General features: G+C 35.2%; 1 protein-coding gene across 3 annotated transcripts in view; it reads left to right on the top strand.

Moving 5' to 3' along the window:
* ZNF654 (zinc finger protein 654) overlaps nt 1-17599 on the top strand; it is an 88175-nt gene that overhangs the window by 19773 nt on the left and 50803 nt on the right. For all 3 annotated transcript variants that reach the window (XM_019745428.3, XM_074333262.2, XM_074333266.2), the window contains exon 2: nt 13725-13870. In XM_019745428.3, the coding sequence (XP_019600987.1) occupies nt 13725-13870 (146 nt within the window). The remainder of the gene's footprint in view (nt 1-13724; nt 13871-17599) is intronic.

Below are 17599 nucleotides of genomic sequence, written 5' to 3'. Positions count from 1 at the left end.
TCAAACATAATCTCCTCAGCCTCAGTGTTCTGCCCTTGTCTTTGGGTTTCTCTGTTCCCAACCTTGTGCTGGGACATTTTTAGTCCTGCACTATCTTGGCTTTTGCCACTATCCCTGAAAGTTTTGGGTCTGTTGAACTGAAATCATAAAAGCACTCCTGTAGTGCCCCGTATTTGTATTATTCAGATAATAACTATCAACGGGTACCTGAAATAAAGCTGCGTTTAACACGTTGCGTACGGATCACGAGAATCTTCGTTTTTTCTGAGCTATGCGTTAAGGACGGGTAACGCGAATTTCAAAAGATTGGGCAGAGAGCAGTGAGAGGCCAAGACAGGGAGGTGAGACGAGTGGCGACAGGGAACCAGCTGTGAAAGTGCCTACGCAGCGGGACCCCAAGGAAGACAATCTGGTCAGGCCAGGCTCTCGGGAGATTTGGCCACGCATCATCTGGAGCCCATAGTGGGAAGAGGAAAGGAAAAATATCACACAAGGGTGTGTAAAGTGTGCGCATCAAAAAAAGTGAGAAGTGAAACTCGGAACATATGCAATTTTTGTTGTGCCCCACTGCACAAAGGAAGTTGCTTTCTGCAGTATCACACCAGGAGGGATTACTAACATCATAGGTGAGTAAATCCTAAAAAATTCCATAGAAAAATAATAAATGATATAGAAGCATTTACGCTTTAAAGAGATGAGTGCATTTTAAAGTAGTTTCTTTTAAAAACCTGCCGGAACAGAGGGGTATGAGGGATTTAAACCCCGCCGTACGCAACGTGTTAATATTTCTGACGTCTGCTCAAATAGGAGCCCAGTGAAGACAATATCTCTTCTGCCACTTGCTCCTCTAGACTTTTTTTTTAAAACTCTTTTTTTTTTACTGTTACTGGTCTAGGCCTTGCATAATTTCTTCTACTTCATTGGCTGTGTAAACATTCATTTTTCTCATATTCCTTTCAGCAACAGTAAGATACGGCATTTCAAGTAAGCATAGCTAGTTTTTGTTTTTGTTTACATTTTAGCCCATTCTTAAGTTGACCCCTCTTGTCTTCCTTTTCCTTTCTCTTTGCGTTTGGGTTCAAGTTTTAATATTATTTTATTATCGCTTATGATCTTACGTAATATCAGAGATGAAAATCAAGGAATTCTTAATTTATCAGAAAACGTTCATTATCAAATAGATCTTGCCCACTCTCATCTCACTGACTTAAGAAAATCTTACCAGCTCAACATCAAACCTCATACTGATCTATTTTGCTTTTTTCCATGTTGATTTTCCTTATTCACTCCCAGAGACCTAACTGAGTTCCTGGGGCACTTTCCTTTGTGGCACCTGCCATATCATACATTACTCTCTATAATAACTACAGACGGTTCCTAACTTAACAGTGGTTCCACTTAAGATGTTTCGACATTACAACAGTGTAAAAGCATCGTGCATTCTGTAGAAACCGTACTTCAAACTTTGATCTTTTCCTGGGCTAGTGATGTGCAGTAAGACACTCCCTGGTGACACTGGGCACATAGCCACACCTTCCAGTCAGCCATGTGATCACAGGGGTGAGTAACTCAGTCTGCAGTGTATTGTGTTGCCAGTGCTTTTTGGATAGTGTGTTTTCGCATCCCATCATGTCTGCAAAATGCCCATCTCTATTCCAGTGTGCTTTCAGTTGTATGTTATGGATGAGTACCCACACAACCATTCTGTTTTTCACTTTCAATGCAGTATTCAATAAATTACATGAAATATTCAGTACATTATTATAAAACAGGCTTTGTGTTAGGTGATTTTGCACACTGCGGGTTAAGTTCTGAGCACATTTAAGGTAGTCTCGTCATAAGCTGTATGTTTGGTAGGTTAGGTATATTGGATGAATTTTTGACTTACAATTATTTTCAACTTAACGATAGGTTTATCTGGATATAACTCCATCGTATGTCAAAGAGCATCTGTAGTAATTTGAAATGCACTTGAAATTCTTCAGGTATTTTAAGTAATCTCCCAGGGCTTTTTTTACCTTTTCAAATCTGTACAGGCTTTATGTTAGCTTCTTTGGCAGTCTCAGTTATGATTTTTTACTTGCTGTTATTTATTTTCTATTTGTTTAAAAGAGTATTTTGCCATAGTTGGATTTCTAGACTGGTTCACTCTTAGATTCCCATCCTACAGTTAGTTACCTTCTTATCCCTCTGTTAGGTACCTTTGGAAATAGCCATCCTTCCTTTCTTATGAATAACAATTAAAATACTTCCCCCACTTCCATTTTTAAGAACGTAGTTCTAGTATATATTTTTCTTTTTTCACCTTTGCCTAGTTTCTAAAAGTGAACTTCTTCTTCTTTTGTTTTAATATAATTTTATTAGTTTCAGGTGCACAAGACAAAGCAATACTTAGATGTTTATCATTTATATCCCTCATCCTGTGTGAACCCCCCTCCCCCATCCACTATCCCTCGGTGACATCGCACAGAGCCATTACATTTCCACTGTCTCTATTCCTAATGCTGTACTCCGCTTCCTGTAACCATATGCATACATATATATATGTATACATACATACATACATATATATATGTACATACATACATACATATATATATATATATATATATATATATATATATATATATATATAAATTATAGTTGGCATTCATTATTGTTTAGCTTCAGGTGTACCGTGCAGAGATCAAGCATCTACATCATCCCTGAGGTGGTCTCTCAAATGGGACACGTGTCCATCGGATACCCTACAAAATCTTTACATTATTGATTACGTTCCCCAAATTAATTTTCAAAACCCCGTGGCCATCTTGTGGTTACCAACTATTTTCTAAACCCTCACCTTCCGCCTTATCCCCACCCCCCCTCCCCTCTAGCAACCCTCAGTTTTTCCTCTATGTCTCCAAAACTGTTTCTGATTAGTTCATTCACTTATTCTTTTCTTTAGATTCCGCATATAAGTGAGATCATAAGGTATTTCTCTTTCTCTGTCTGACTTATTTCACTTAACATAATGTTCTCTAGGTCCATCCATGTTGTTGCAAATGGTAAGATTTCTTTCTTCTTTATGGCTGCGTAATACTCCATTATATAAATGTACCACAGTTTCTTAATCCAGTCATCTACCGATGGGCATGTCTTGGCTACCGTGTATGGTGCTGCAATAAACATAGGAGTGCATACAGATTTTTGAATTGGAGTTTTGGATTTCTCCAGATAGATACCTAGGAGTGGAATTGCTGGATCATAAGATAGTTCAATTTTCAGAAATTTGACATACCTCCATACTGTTTTCCATAGTGTCTGCACCAATCTGCATTCCCACCAACAGTGCACAAGCGTTCCCTTTTCTCCACATCCGCACCAGCACTTGTTGTTTGTTGATTTATTGATGATAGCCATCTTGACTGGGGTGAGGTGGTATCTCATTGTGGTTTTTATTTGCATTTCTCTGATGGTTAGTGAGGCTGAGCATTTCTTCATATGTCTGTTTGCCATCTGTATGTCCTTTTTAGAAAAATGTCTCTTTATGTCCTCAGCCCATTTTTGAATTGGGTTGTTTGTTTTTTTGGAGTTGAGTTGAGTGAGTTTTTTATAAATTTGTGATATTAACCCCTTATCAGATATATCATTGGCAAATATCTTTTCCCATTCAGTAGGATCCCTTTTTGTTTTATTGATGATTTCCTTTGCTGTGAAAAAGCTTTTTAGTTTGATGTAATCCCACATGTTTATTTTTTCTCTTACTTCCCTTGCACGAGGGGATATATCAGTAAAAATCTTACTCCGGGTAATGTCTGTGAAGTTTCTTCCTATATTTTCTTCTAGGAATTTTATGGTTTTAGATCTTACATTTAAGTCTTCAAGCCATTTTGAATTTATTTTTGTATATGGTGTAAGGAGGTGGTCCAGCTTCATTTTTTTGCATGTGTCTGTCCAGGTTTCCCAGTACCATTTATTGAATAGACTGTCTTTACCCCACCATACATTCTTGCTTCCATTGTCGTATAGGCATGGATGGCCTTATAGGCATGGATTTATTTCTGGACTCTCTATTCTGTTCCATTGATCTTTGTGTCTGTTTTTATGCCAGGCCCATGCTGTTTTGATTACTGTAGCCTTGTAGTATAATTTGATGTCAGGTATTGTTATGCCTTCCACTTTGTTCTTATTTCTCAAGATTGCTGAGGATATCCAGGGTCTTTTATAGTCCCATATAAATTTGAGGATTATATGTTCTATTTCTGTGAAAAATGTCGTTGGTAGTTTGATAGGAATTGTGTTGAATATGTATATTGCCTTAGGCAATATGGACATTTTAACTATATTAATTCTTCCTATCCATGAACATGGTATGTGTTTCCATCTATTTGTATCTTCTTTCATTTCTTTCTTCAGTGTCTTATAATTTTCTGAGTACAGATCTTTTACTTCTTTAGTTAAATTTATTCCCAGGTATTTTATAGTCTTTGGAGCAATTGTAAATGGGATTGCTTTTTTAATTTCTCCTTCTGATGTTTTATTATTGGTATATACAAATGCAACTGATTTCTGAATATTAATTTTGTATCCTGCTACTTTACTAAATTCATCTGTAAGCTCTAATAATTTCTTGGCGGAGTTTTTAGGGTCCTCTATATATAGTATCATATCATCTGCATATAATGAAAATTTTACTTCCTCCTTACCGATTTGGATGCCTTTTACTTATTTTTCTTGTCTGAGAGCTGTGGCTAGAACTTCCAGCATTATATTTAATAGAAGTGGAGAAAGTGGGCAACCTTGCCTTGTTCCTGATCTTAAGGGGAGTGGTTTTAGCTTTTCCCCATTGAGTATGATGTTAGCTGTGGGTTTATCATATATGGCCTTTATTATGTTGAAATACGATCCCTCTATTCCCACTTTCTTAAGGGTTTTTATCATAAATGGCTGCTCGATTTTATCAAATGCTTTTTCTGTGTCTATTGATATGATCATGTGATTTTTATTTTTCATTTTATTAATGTGGTGTATCACATTAATTGATTTGCAGATGTGGAACCACCCTTGCATACCAGGGATGAATCCCACTTGATCATGGTGTATGATCTTTTTAATGTATTGCTGAATTCTGTTCGCTAATATTTTGTTGAGGATTTTTGCATCTATGTTCATTAGCGATATTGGCCTGTAGTTTTCTTTTTTTGTGGTGTCTTTGTCTGATTTTGGGATCAGGGTGATAGTGGCTTCGTAAAAAGTGTTTGGGAGTCTTCCCTCCCTCTGGATTTTTTGGAAGAGCTTGAGGAGAATAGGTGATAATTCTTTTTTGAACGTTTTGTAAAATTCACCTGTAAAGCCATCTGGTCCAGGGCTTTTGTTTGTTGGGAGATTGTTGATTACTGATTCAATTTCCCTGGTGTTAATCAGTCTATTCAGGTTTTCTGTTTCTTCTTGAGTTAGCCTTGGAAGGTTGTACGCCTCTAGAAAATTGTCCATTTCTTCCAGATTGTCAAATTTGTTGGCATACAGTTGCTCATAGTAATTTCTTAAAATTTTTTGTATTTCTGCGGTGTCTGTTTTCAGTTCTCCTCTTTCATTTCTGATTTTATTAATTTGGGTCCTCTCTCTCTTTTTTTTTGAACTTATTCTTAAGGAAGTCCCTCTCCTATCTTAATCAACATGACCTCCTTTTATTTTTTTTAACTCTCTCCCACTGCTGTTTTAATTGTAAGTGTATCATCTTTTTAAAACAAATTTAGTTCTTTTTGAGAATGAGCAAACCTGGTACCCAAAGTTAGTGTTTGAGGCATAGGCCTTTTAAATTTACCTTTTTGTCTTTGGGTTTGTAATAGTTTCACTTCTACTTTAGCCTAAGAAATTGATTTATGCCCTCTTTTAATAAGGAACTTGACTCTGCTTTATCTGTTCACATGATAAAAATCCATTGGCTGTCTTTGTTGAACAGATAAAATCTTGACATCTACAGCTTTGATTACATGTATAATATAGAGGGTGCCAAAAAATATGTACACATTTTAAGAAAGGAAAAAGCGATTAAAATTGTAATACTCAATATATACCGATAACAAAAGATAAATACAAGTCACATTTGACTTCTGCAATTATAAGAGGTGTTCAAAGTGGTTACCATCAGAGTAATTTAATAGTTTTTTTCCTTTCTTAAAATGTGTATACTTTTTTTGGCACCCTCTGTATACTCGGTACACTTCTCAATCTCAGAAACTCACTTGAGAACCTGTTATGACAGTGACTCCAGAAGTGGTTGGACAAGTCACGTGAATCTAAGAGCTGCTCTTTGAGAACAAAATTAAGAGAGAGAGAGGACAGAATTAGGTCAACTGATCTAGGACTAATACTAATTAATGGTTTAAAGGCCAGACATTCACACACTAGTGTTAAAAGACCCAAATGGAACTTAACCAACTTTTCAGTTTAATTCTATGGCTTGTAGGCTTTGTTGAAAAGGACATTTCTTCAACCTAGATTTCCTTATGCATATATTTTGGGGTTCCCTTGTCTGTGTGTCAATTTTAATGTTTATGAGGGAAGCATTTAATGTCTTACTGTCTCTAATGAGTTTGGAATCAAATGAAAAATTGACAGGGATCAGAATTTATTTGAATCCTTTAAAAATGAGCCTCCTGCTTACCTTCTTTGGACCAACTTTGGAGGAAAGTGGAGTCGTTCAGCAGATACTCAGGCAGCCACGTGAAGGACCCTGGCCTGCCTCACACCATATGGATGCAGAAAACTCAAGAAGGAGTAGAGAGCCTTCTGGGAATGATACTGTAATGGATGGATATTTCTGCTGTGGTCGGCAGCTCCGACTAGATAATCTTGAAGACTCCTTTTAATAGTATGATTACATGGAATATTAAGATGTAGAGATCCTTACTCTGTTTTTCATTTTGTAAAAGGTTTAGTCTTATTACATTCACAGAACCTACTAAAAACTTTAATGTTACAGAAATATGAACTAAAGGAGTAGTGAGCCGAAAAAACAACATGCTTTATTGAGCCCGCAAAAGAAGTGGGTTTTAGGTTGCTTGCTACTAAAGACTGTGCCCTTTGCAGATTCCAAACAACTTTAACTTATTAGAATCTACTTCTAAATCAGTTTGGTGTTTTTTTTCTTTTTTAATGACTTTAATTTTAGATTTTCTTTACATGATTATCATGATAGAAAATGTCAAATGACAAGTGACTCTTCTTTTTTTGAACAGAGCTTTTCTTTATGAGCTTGATTTTCAGTGTAAAACAAAAACAAACAAACAAAAAGAATCCTCAGATATCTGTTCAGGCATGAAGCATCTTATTTGTATTGCTGTGTCTAAGATATGCTCCATTTGTCAATGAGTATTGGACTAAATAGTTGAAGCTCAGCAGTAGCTTTTGCATAGATTTTATTGGCCTGTCTGCTTGCCAAAAGTGAGTAAAATTTGTTGTAATTAATCACACTTGGATACAAATAACTAAGCAGTTCAGACTGATGCAATGAAATAGTTACCAAAGTAAGCTTTAACCTCACCATTTTCTTAAAGTGTACTAGTAGTAGTAGCTCTTTGTTATGTGCCAGGAATTACCTTAGGTTTTAATATATATCTTACTTAATTCTTCAATAACTCTGTGATTAAAGTGATATTAAATTCATTTCATAGGAAACTTAGACTGAGAAGTGTAATAACTCTGCTAATGTTACACAGCTAGTAAATGGTAAAGCCAGGTCTGTTTAATTCCAAAACCTATACTCTTTCCACAGTGTTGCCAACCTATCTGCTTTATTTTTCCATCTGATTCTTTAAAAATATCCATAGGCAAGTGTATATCTTGATGTGTAGTCAGGTAACAAAGTAGGGAAAGTAAATGTAGAATTGTACTTATAGAATAGCATCCAGAACATAAATGAGAACCTTGAAATTTGAGGGAAAAGGTTGGAGCAAAATAGTTTTGTTTTTAAACTTTAAAAAATTTGAGCTAATTTTATACTTATAGAAAACAGCACAGTTATCAACAGGAAAATAATACTGGTGTAATATTCACCAAATTGTAGACCTTATTAAAAATTTACTCATTTTTCCATTAATGCTTTTTCTGTTCCAGGATGTTCTTTCTGATTTCACTTGTATTTAGCTATTTCTGCTTAGTCTCTTCCAGTCTGTAACAATTCTTCAGTTTTTCTTTGTCTTTCATGACCTTGACACATTTGAAGAGTACTGAGGAATTTTCTTGTAGAATATCCCTCAGTTTTGTTTTGTCTAATGATTTCTCATGTTTGGAATGAGTTTATGCATTATGCCATTGTGTCTTTCTTGGTGTATCAACAGATTTATGATAATATACCTTGATGGCTTGGTTAAGTTTGTGTCTGGAGTTTCTCTACTGTAAAGCTGCTATCTCTTTGTAGTTGATAAATGTCTTGTGGAGAGATACTGTGAGACTGCAAATCCTGGATCTCCTCTCGTTCGCTAATAGTAACGCTGACCCATGGATCTTGTCTACAACATTCATCACTGTGTATTTACCTAACGGTGATTCTCTATTTCTTTTTTTGTTCTGTGTTTATTGGGCTTCTACTGTAAGGAAGAGCTGTTTAATCTCTAAGCTTTATGTACTTATTAGATTATTTATTTGTATCCGTATGGACTCATGGATATTTAACTGGTTCCATGGATGAAATTGTTCATTTATTTTTTGCTTAAATTGTTGCTTAAATTGTTCCAGCTTTAGCCGCTAGGAGCACTTTCACATTGACTGCCGTGTTCTTATAGCTCATCATTTTTTAAACACTTCATTACTTTCTGATACCACAAAATGTTCCAATCTCATCTTGTATTTTTCCCGCTCCAGCCCTGCTGGAGGAGGGTTTTAGCCCAATCTCCTTGCACTTAAGGAACCTAAGTTCATTCTTTGGGAGAATAGTGTTTGGAAACCAAGATTTGGGCTCTAACTGTACATATTGCTACTGGACTGTCATTGCTCCTAGGTCTTCTCAGTGGACAGAACTAGGAAACACACACACACACACACACACACACACACACACACACACACGTTTTATATGTAGAGAGAGAGTAGCTACAGTATAAATGAATAATAATCATACTGAAGGAGGTGAGGAAAAGACTTAACAATGTTTATTACAATGTTTATTTTAGGCATTTAGAAAATTAGCAAATTTATTCAGTTGTATTAATCTTTATTCAACAGATTAATACAGGCATGTATTGTCATTTTTTGAATCTCAATAGAAGGTAATAGTAATGTGTCTTCTGGTTTGTTTGATCAGATTTAGAAGTGGATGGATTCACTGTAAATAAATGATGAAATTAACATTAGTGAACAGCTTGACTGACCCCTTGTGAAGTCAGTGAGGTGTTTAAAATATTGCAAGTTGATGACAATAGGAGAATTCAAGGAGGAAAATCACAGGGATGTGAATGGCCAACTAATAGAAATATAGTCATGCTTGATACTCTGTTAATGATCTATCTGTTATTACCTGGATTTAGAAATCAAGAGGATTGTTTGTTCAGTGGCAAACTTGTATTTGGTAGTCTTCACTGTTATTTTAGAAAAAAAGGAGAGCTCAGTTAAGAAAAGATAACTATTTTAGTTGATCACTTTATATGCTCTTTTTTGGGTTCTTTAATTGCTACATTTGTTTTATTTTTATACATTTGTGTATTAGTCAGTTCCATTTGCATAACAAAATACCACCGATTTGGTGTCATGAACAACAGAAATTTATTTTCTCACAGTTTGAGATTCAGGGTGCCAGCATGTTAGGATTCTAGTGAAGACTCTCTTCCTTGCTTGCAGACAGCCACCTTCTCTTGGGCTCTTTCCTCAGTGCATGCATGTGGAGAGAGAGAGGGAGGGAGGGAGGGAGGGAGGGAGGGAGAGAGAGAGAGAGAGAGGGAGAGAGATATCTCATCCTCTACTTATAAGGCAAGGCCACCAATCCTATCTGACTAGGACCCCCTCCCATGACATCTTTTAATTTATTTAATTACCTCCTAAAAACCCTATCTCCAAATACAGTCGCAGGGGGTTTAAGACTTTAACACATGAACTTTAGGGGGACACATTTCAGTCCATAGTAATTTGGATGATGTATTTCAACATTCCTAAATAGTGAATGTAATTTTAACATAATAGGTTTATATTAAATCTGTGTTTTGACAGTTTCGACAGAAAGAATCTGTGTTCATTCTCACAATAATTTGCCTTGGTAAATTAAGATAGGCAGTGTATAGTATAGCTATATCTCTTTTAGAGCAGGGCATATGCTCTTGTAAATGAGTGCTGAGAAAGTGCTGTAGGATTATTGGAATATTCCAACATCTTCCTTTGGCAATAGTTCTGCCCTTCTCTTCAGCTCATCTTATGTGATGGCATGCTTTGGCCTTGGCTATAAATTCTTTCAGCAGTATTGATACAGTGTCTACAATTTATAGTAAATTGCATTGAAGTAATGTTTGTTATGCCCTTCAAAATGGAAAAAAAAAAGTTTCTACCAATCCCTGATGGACTGCTGATGTTGATCTCTGTTTCTTAGTTCATTTTCTTGGAGAATTTAGAACTGTAGTAATAATTGATTTTAAAGGTCCAAATAAATACTGTTCCTTTCTTTGCAGCAACTCAGCATTATTCTGCCCATTATATTAAAACCTTTACTTATTAGCATACAAAATAAAAATAAAAATGGAAAGTATGTTGCTTGCTGGCCAGGTGGAGCACATTCAGCTTGTGATGTTCAGCTTCCAGCTCTCATTAGCTGAGGGCTTATGATAGCACTTACAGCACAGGAGAAAAATTCAATGTAAAAGGGCAATGTAATATAGTATTACATATTTTAAGGAATATTTAAAAGAAATAATGTTATAGTAAATGTTATAGTGTTATGTTAATGTTATAGTGAATTAGCAGTGTCTGGTATGACATTAAACCATGTAAGAAGTTATGTAAATTTCAGCCAATTTTGTTTGTGTCCCTTCAAAGGTATTGTGGCAAACATATGGTAGGTGTTGCCCACAGGACTTTTACTGCGTTAGGTTTGGGCTCAGCTAGATCAGGCAGGGTATTAGTAGCTGAATGTTGGTGAGTGAGGGAAGCTACAATGAGAACAGAAGCTGAAAAAGTAGAAAGCTTCTCGCTAAGGATAAACCCAGCCTATAAATAGGAAGTGAATAAGGTTGTAAGTAGATACAGATTAGGGCGAACTACCATGTTTCCCTGAAATTAAGACCTAGCCGGACAATCAGCTCTAATGAGTCTTTTGGAGCAAAACTTAATATAAGACCCGGTATTACATTATTATATTTTATTTTATTATTTTATTTTATATTATTTTATTTTATATTAAAGACCCGGTCTTATATTACAGTAAAATAATACCAGGTCTTACATTCATTTTTGCTCCAAAAGAAGCATTAGAGCTGATTGTCTGGCTAGGTCTTATTTTCGGGGAAACACGGTATTTGGGACTGAAGACAGGAAAAATGTCAGTCTGTTAGGTGACTATTTCTTATGTGGTACCAAAATGGTGTTGTGGTGGCCAAAAAGAGGCAATAAATAAACCTAGTCAAACACTTTAGTGAAGAGAAAGTTTAAAACCAGGGAACCACTGTTTATCTACCATTCTTTTTTGGCCCGTGGTGATTTAGAAAAGTCTGTCGTACTTGGGGTTATCATAGTTAGCAGTAGTTTTTACTTTGCATTTTGTAAGGACTACAAGATCTGGAAGGGATCTTGGATTACACAGAGATAATACTCTTTAGCTTTCTTTTTCATCCACACGTGGTCCTAGAAATATTGGAGACATGTGCCGGCTACCTGGTATTGCAATTTAGAATTATCACAGAATTGTGAAGGGTCTGACAGTTTATCTAAGCCTGCCACAATTTCATGGATGCTGGCAGAAGACATGAATCTCCTGGGTGAGAGATAAAGGACTCGATTACTCATGGCACAGCAAGCAGCGTGAGCTACCTGTTCATGAGGGTTCCTCTTGCCCCTCAAGTCTCACAAAGGTGTTGGGAATAGCTCAGGTTCAAAGTAGGTTTTCATCACAGCCGAGGGACACCAAGCTTTTTTAATTGGTTTGCAAGCATATTAGCATGACCTTAGATCCAGAGAGAGACGACGCCAAAATTATACTGGACAGCAAAGAGGCTTACTGGTCTGCAGGAAGACATCATCTCTATTTTTCAAGACTGTTTCCTATAAATACATTTGAAAGATAAAGGCAGTCAAAGCCTCTTTTTGAAAAACTATAGAAATATAATACAATAGACCCATGGAAAATTGTCTCTCAACAGCAAGTGATTCATGTGAAGAGTTCTTGAGCACCACGTGTTCTTGGCTTTTTTACTCTGCTCTAGTTTTCCCAGCTTTTAAATCAGCATTGGAAATCATTTTCTGTAAAAGAGCAGATATTAAATATTTTAGGCTTTGTGAGCCGTCTGTGTTCTGTCTTTACTATTCAACTTGGCTGTTATAGCAGGAAAGCAGCCCTAGGTAATACGTAAATGGATGCACTGGATGTGTTCTAATAAAACTTTATGGACATTGACATTTGAATTTCATATGGTTTTCACATCACAAAATATTTTTTTCAACCATTTAAAAATATAACATCCATTTTTCACTCGTGGGTTGTACAAAAATGGGGCAGACTAAATTTTGATTGCAGGCCATAGTTTGCCAACCCATTTTATATGATGAATTTTTAAAATACATTGTTTTAATGTAGCAGTCTTGCATATGAGAGCACAATTTTATAGATATACACTTACAGATATATAATATAAATCAATATTTTATAGAATTGATAGTTCTAAAATGTTTTCTCATAAATTATCCCAATTTAACTTCAGAGTAAATGTGCAAGATAAGCATGAGTAGCTCCATTTTATGGTGAGGAAACTAATGCATAAAGAAGTAAGATGGCCTACCCAATTCAGAAAACTAGTTAAGTGACAGAGCCAAGACTGATTATATTCTGAACTCTACTCCATAATATGGTACAGTTTAAATTGTCATAGTCATCATCATGCCACTATATCTTTAATACTCATTTGTTGCCAGAATGCTTCGAGTTCAGTCTTATAAATAATGATAAAATGCATACTCATTTCTAATTTTCTTTATTATTATATTCTGCTGTCTAGTAGCTATTTTAATATTTGATAATTGGTATTTTGACAAAAGCTAAATATAGAAGGTGAAGAGTTATGTGTTACAAAGTTTGGTAAAGATTTGGCAGCTGAACAGTACAGTCATTCATATATTTCTTTTCCATATTTTCAAAGATAATAGTTAATTTTTTTTCAGATGCACAGCATGAAAATAAACAATAAGGAACTCCCTTCCAAATCATTTGTGTTCATGCTTAACTAATACAGAGGATGCCAAACAATGTGTACGCATTTTAAGAAAGGAAAACTGTATTAAAATTGTAATACTCAATATATACCGATAACAAAAGATGAATACAAGTCACATTTGACTTCTGCAGTTACAAGAGGTGCTCAAAGTGGTTACCATCAGCATCCAGACACTTCTGATTATGGCGAACTACTGCTTGAGCAACGTTAACCAAAGTGTCTACTTGTATACATTATTTTGGCATCCCTGGTATTTTAATTACTTTGTAAGTTTTATCCAAATTATTAAACTTGAGAAATTTTCTCTAATTACTTTTTGGATTGCTTCCCTGTCAGGTGGTTGAAGATTATGCTGGAAGATGGCAGGTCCCTTTGCCACAGCTTCAAGTTCTTCAGACTGCACTTTGCTGTTTTACATCAGCCAGTGCATCATTCCCAGATGAATGTGAGCACGTACAATACGTTTTGAGTAGCCTTGCTTTGTAAGTACTCTTTACTTCTTATAAACTATTATTTTTCTTGACATATTTGAGAATTGGTTTCTGATTGTTTTTGTTGTGGAAGGCACCTTTCCTAAAGTCTTCTCTCAGAAAGAAATTTCCATTTCATTTAAGTATCTGGTTAATCCCAATTTTACTTTTAGTTTTAGAGTTAAATGGAATTGTTATATAGCTTGTTATGGTCACTACAAGCACTTTCTCTTTTTAATTCCCCAGGTTGTCTTGGTAAGCTGTGATAGTAAGTCCCAGAATACAACAATTCAGGCCATCATAGTTAGCAGAAGTATCTTAAATTAGCCTGGTTTTTAAAAATACTTGTAGAGGACTTCAAGTTAAAGATCACAAATTGAGTACTTGTGTTTATTCTTTTTTATCCTCTGAAAATTATAGTAAAGAAGTAAAAGAGAAATACAGTGAAAAGAAAATAGAGAAAAGTCATCAGTGAATGAAAGATTTCAGCAATTTTCTGAGGGACAGAAAACAGACAGAAGAGTGGTCTTTTAAACGTGGCAGAGCAAGTCACCACATTTATTTTTTTGTGCCTCAAATTGCACTCACATCACAATAGTGGGTTGTGAAATCATTTATCAACCTTACAAAGTAAAATAGAAAATATGAGTACGTCTCATAAGATAAGTATTATTTTGTGAAACTTGTTGTTTTTCATATTTATCTTTATATACAGTCATGTGCCGCATAATGATATTTTGGTCAATGACAGACCACATGCATATGGTGGTCACATGAGATTTATGATGCAGCTTGAAAGTTCCTATTGCCTAGTTATGTAGCTGTCATAACATCTTAGCGCAAAGGTTGCAAATACCGAAAACGCTCTGGTTGACATGGCAAACAGCTTTAACCCGGGTTTGGATGAGAATGACATCAGGAGCTCGTAGGTGGTTCCTGAGGAACTGACGAATGAGGAATTGTTAGAACCGGAACAGGAATGTATAGCTGAAGAAGAGTCAAGAGAAAAGGAAACTGCAGAAGAAAAGGAAAAACCCCCAAGAAAACTCACAGTGAAGGGATTAGCAGAAGCTTTTGCAGACCTCATCAAGCTCCTTAAAAAATTTGAAAACATGGACCACAACACCATAAGGTTTTCATTAATAGAGAGGAATGTTCATGGTGCCTTATCTGCTTACAAGCAAATCCATAAGGCAAAAATAAATAAATAAACCAAACAAATCACCATGGACATATTTCTGTAAAGAGTGAGACCTCCTGAAGATGAGGCTCAAGCAGTTCTTCCTGGAGATATTCCCGAAGGCGTTGTTATCACAGGAGAGGACAGGTCCATGCATGTGATTGCCCCGAAGACGGTCCACTGGGACAAGATGTAGAGGTAGAGACAGTGATGTTGATGGTTCAAGCATAGGCTAACGTATGTGTTGTGTCTTAATTTTTAGCAAAAACATGTAAATGGTTTTAAAAATATATTTAAAAAATAGAAAACAAGCTTATAGAATAACGATATGAAGAAAAAAATAGATGTGTACAACTGCACAGTGTGTGTGTGTGTGTGTGTGTGTGTGTGTGTGTGTGTGTTTTCTACTAAGTGTTATTACAAAAGAGTTAAAATGTTAAAAAATTAAAAGGTTTATATAGTAAAGTAAAGTTACAGTAAGCTAAGGTTAATTTATTATTAAAGAAAGAAAATTTTTTTAAAAATAAATTTAGGGTAGCCTATGTGTACAGTGTTTATAAAATCCACAGCAGTGTGCTGCGATGTTCTAGGCCTTCACATTCACTCACCTCTCACTCACTGACTCACCCAGAACAGCTTCCAGTCCTGCAAGCTCCTTTCATCATAAGTGCCCTACCTACCCTACCTAAGGTGTACCTACCATTTTTTAAAATCTTTTTTACTGTACCTTTTCTATTTTTAGATATATTTAACTACTGAAATACTTACCATTGTGTTATAGTTGCCTACAGTATTCAGCACAGTAACATGCTGTACAGGTTTGTAGCCTAGGAGCAATAGGTTATACCATACAGCCTACGTGTGTAGTGGGCTGTACCATCTAGGTTTCTATAATTACAATCTGAGATGTTCACACAATGTCAAAAATCGCCTATCTAAGCCTTTCTTAGAACATATTCCCATTGTTAAGCAGCTCATGACTTATTTGAAAACATTTTTAAAAACTGGGTGGCAATTAAAATTATCCTCTTCCTTATAAGATAGGAAGACAGACTGTCCTTTCCCCTCCTCCCAGAATCCTAGAATGGTATAGAATTTGCACATAGAAGGTGTGAAATAGAGAGTAGGGAATGAGATATTTTGGGAGGATGTAGATAAAGGAGTTAATTGCAGTTTTTCCATTCAGGCCAATCACCTGGCCTTAGGGCCAAGGGTGGGGTGCGGAAACCGTATTGCTATTTTTTTATTTTTTACATTCTGGCAATTAAGGGTTCCTCTTTGAGACAGTTAACAAAGAAAAACTCATTACCAAACTCTAGACATGCTTCCAATTCATTTGCTTATGGCCTTATTCTTAAATGTTAATTGGTACTCAGGAATCATGAGACACATGAGGAATGCCTTCAACATGAAAAGAATACAGTAAAAACAAATACAAATTCTGGAAGAAATAGTATTAATATTGAAAACAAAAAAATTAAAAAGAGAAATATAAAATCTATAATTAGTATTTTCAAAGAGAGTTGAGAAGATATGTATTACATTAAAACATCAACATATCATGCTGTATGAAAGGAATAATGAGATACCAAAAATGAGCTTGTGGAAACTAAGAAAATATGATGGTTAAAATTTAAATTTCTGTAGGAAGTTTGGAAAGTAAAGTTGAAGAAATAATAGGGAGTGTAAATCAAAACCAAAGAGAAGGAACGTGTCAGAAAAAAAAAAAAATGATGTGATAACTCCGTATATGAGATTTGTTATTTAACTAGTTGGAGTTCAGAAAAGAACTTAGAGAAAATACATTGGAGGAAATTTTCAAAGACAATTTAAAAGGATTTCCCAGAACTGAAATTCATGAACTTCCAGGATGAAAGAGACAAATAAATGCTCAGCACAATGAATATGAAAGCTACTCGGCTAAATACATCATTTTGCCATTTCAAAATATCAAAAATGAAAAACAGATTTAAACATCTTCTAGAGAGGAAAAACTAGGTCACCTATAAAGGAACAAACATCAGATTGATACCCGTCTTCATACAACTAACAGTGAGTGGTAGAGTATAATTAATCAGTGTCTCTAAAGATTTGAGGGGAAATTACTTTCAGTATAGAATTTTATACTCCTTCAAAGTGTCAGTGGACTGTGAGAGTAGAAAGAACATTTCCAGGCATTTAAGGACCAAGAAGATTGACGTGTTCAGATTCTTTTTCTTGGGAAGTTATTAGAAAGTATATTCCAGATGAGGGTGTAATATAAAAAGAATAATGTAAATGATGTTTATTAACTTTAAACTTTTAGATAAAGTACAAAAATAATTTTAGTTATAGAACAGAAGGAAATTATTAACCTTTCAATATAAAAGTATTTTTAATAAAAGTTGAGTTGAAAGTGAATGACAAGGGCACTAATATCCTTCATTTCATTTTTATTTTAGAAATTGGAATATCAGTAGTCCATAAAACCATAAATAAAGGTGTAAGTAATGTTACAAAGATAAATAATAGAGGAAATAATAAAAGTAATGATTAACTATTGGAAAGGTGGAATTGGTTGT

This window comes from Rhinolophus sinicus, chromosome 17 (genome assembly GCF_057876585.1).
Source record: "Rhinolophus sinicus isolate RSI-liver-muscle chromosome 17, RSI-T2T, whole genome shotgun sequence".
Classification (NCBI taxonomy): domain Eukaryota; kingdom Metazoa; phylum Chordata; class Mammalia; order Chiroptera; family Rhinolophidae; genus Rhinolophus; species Rhinolophus sinicus.
The sequence above is the reverse complement of the archived record's forward strand: the minus strand, read 5'-3'. Positions and strand labels throughout refer to the sequence as shown.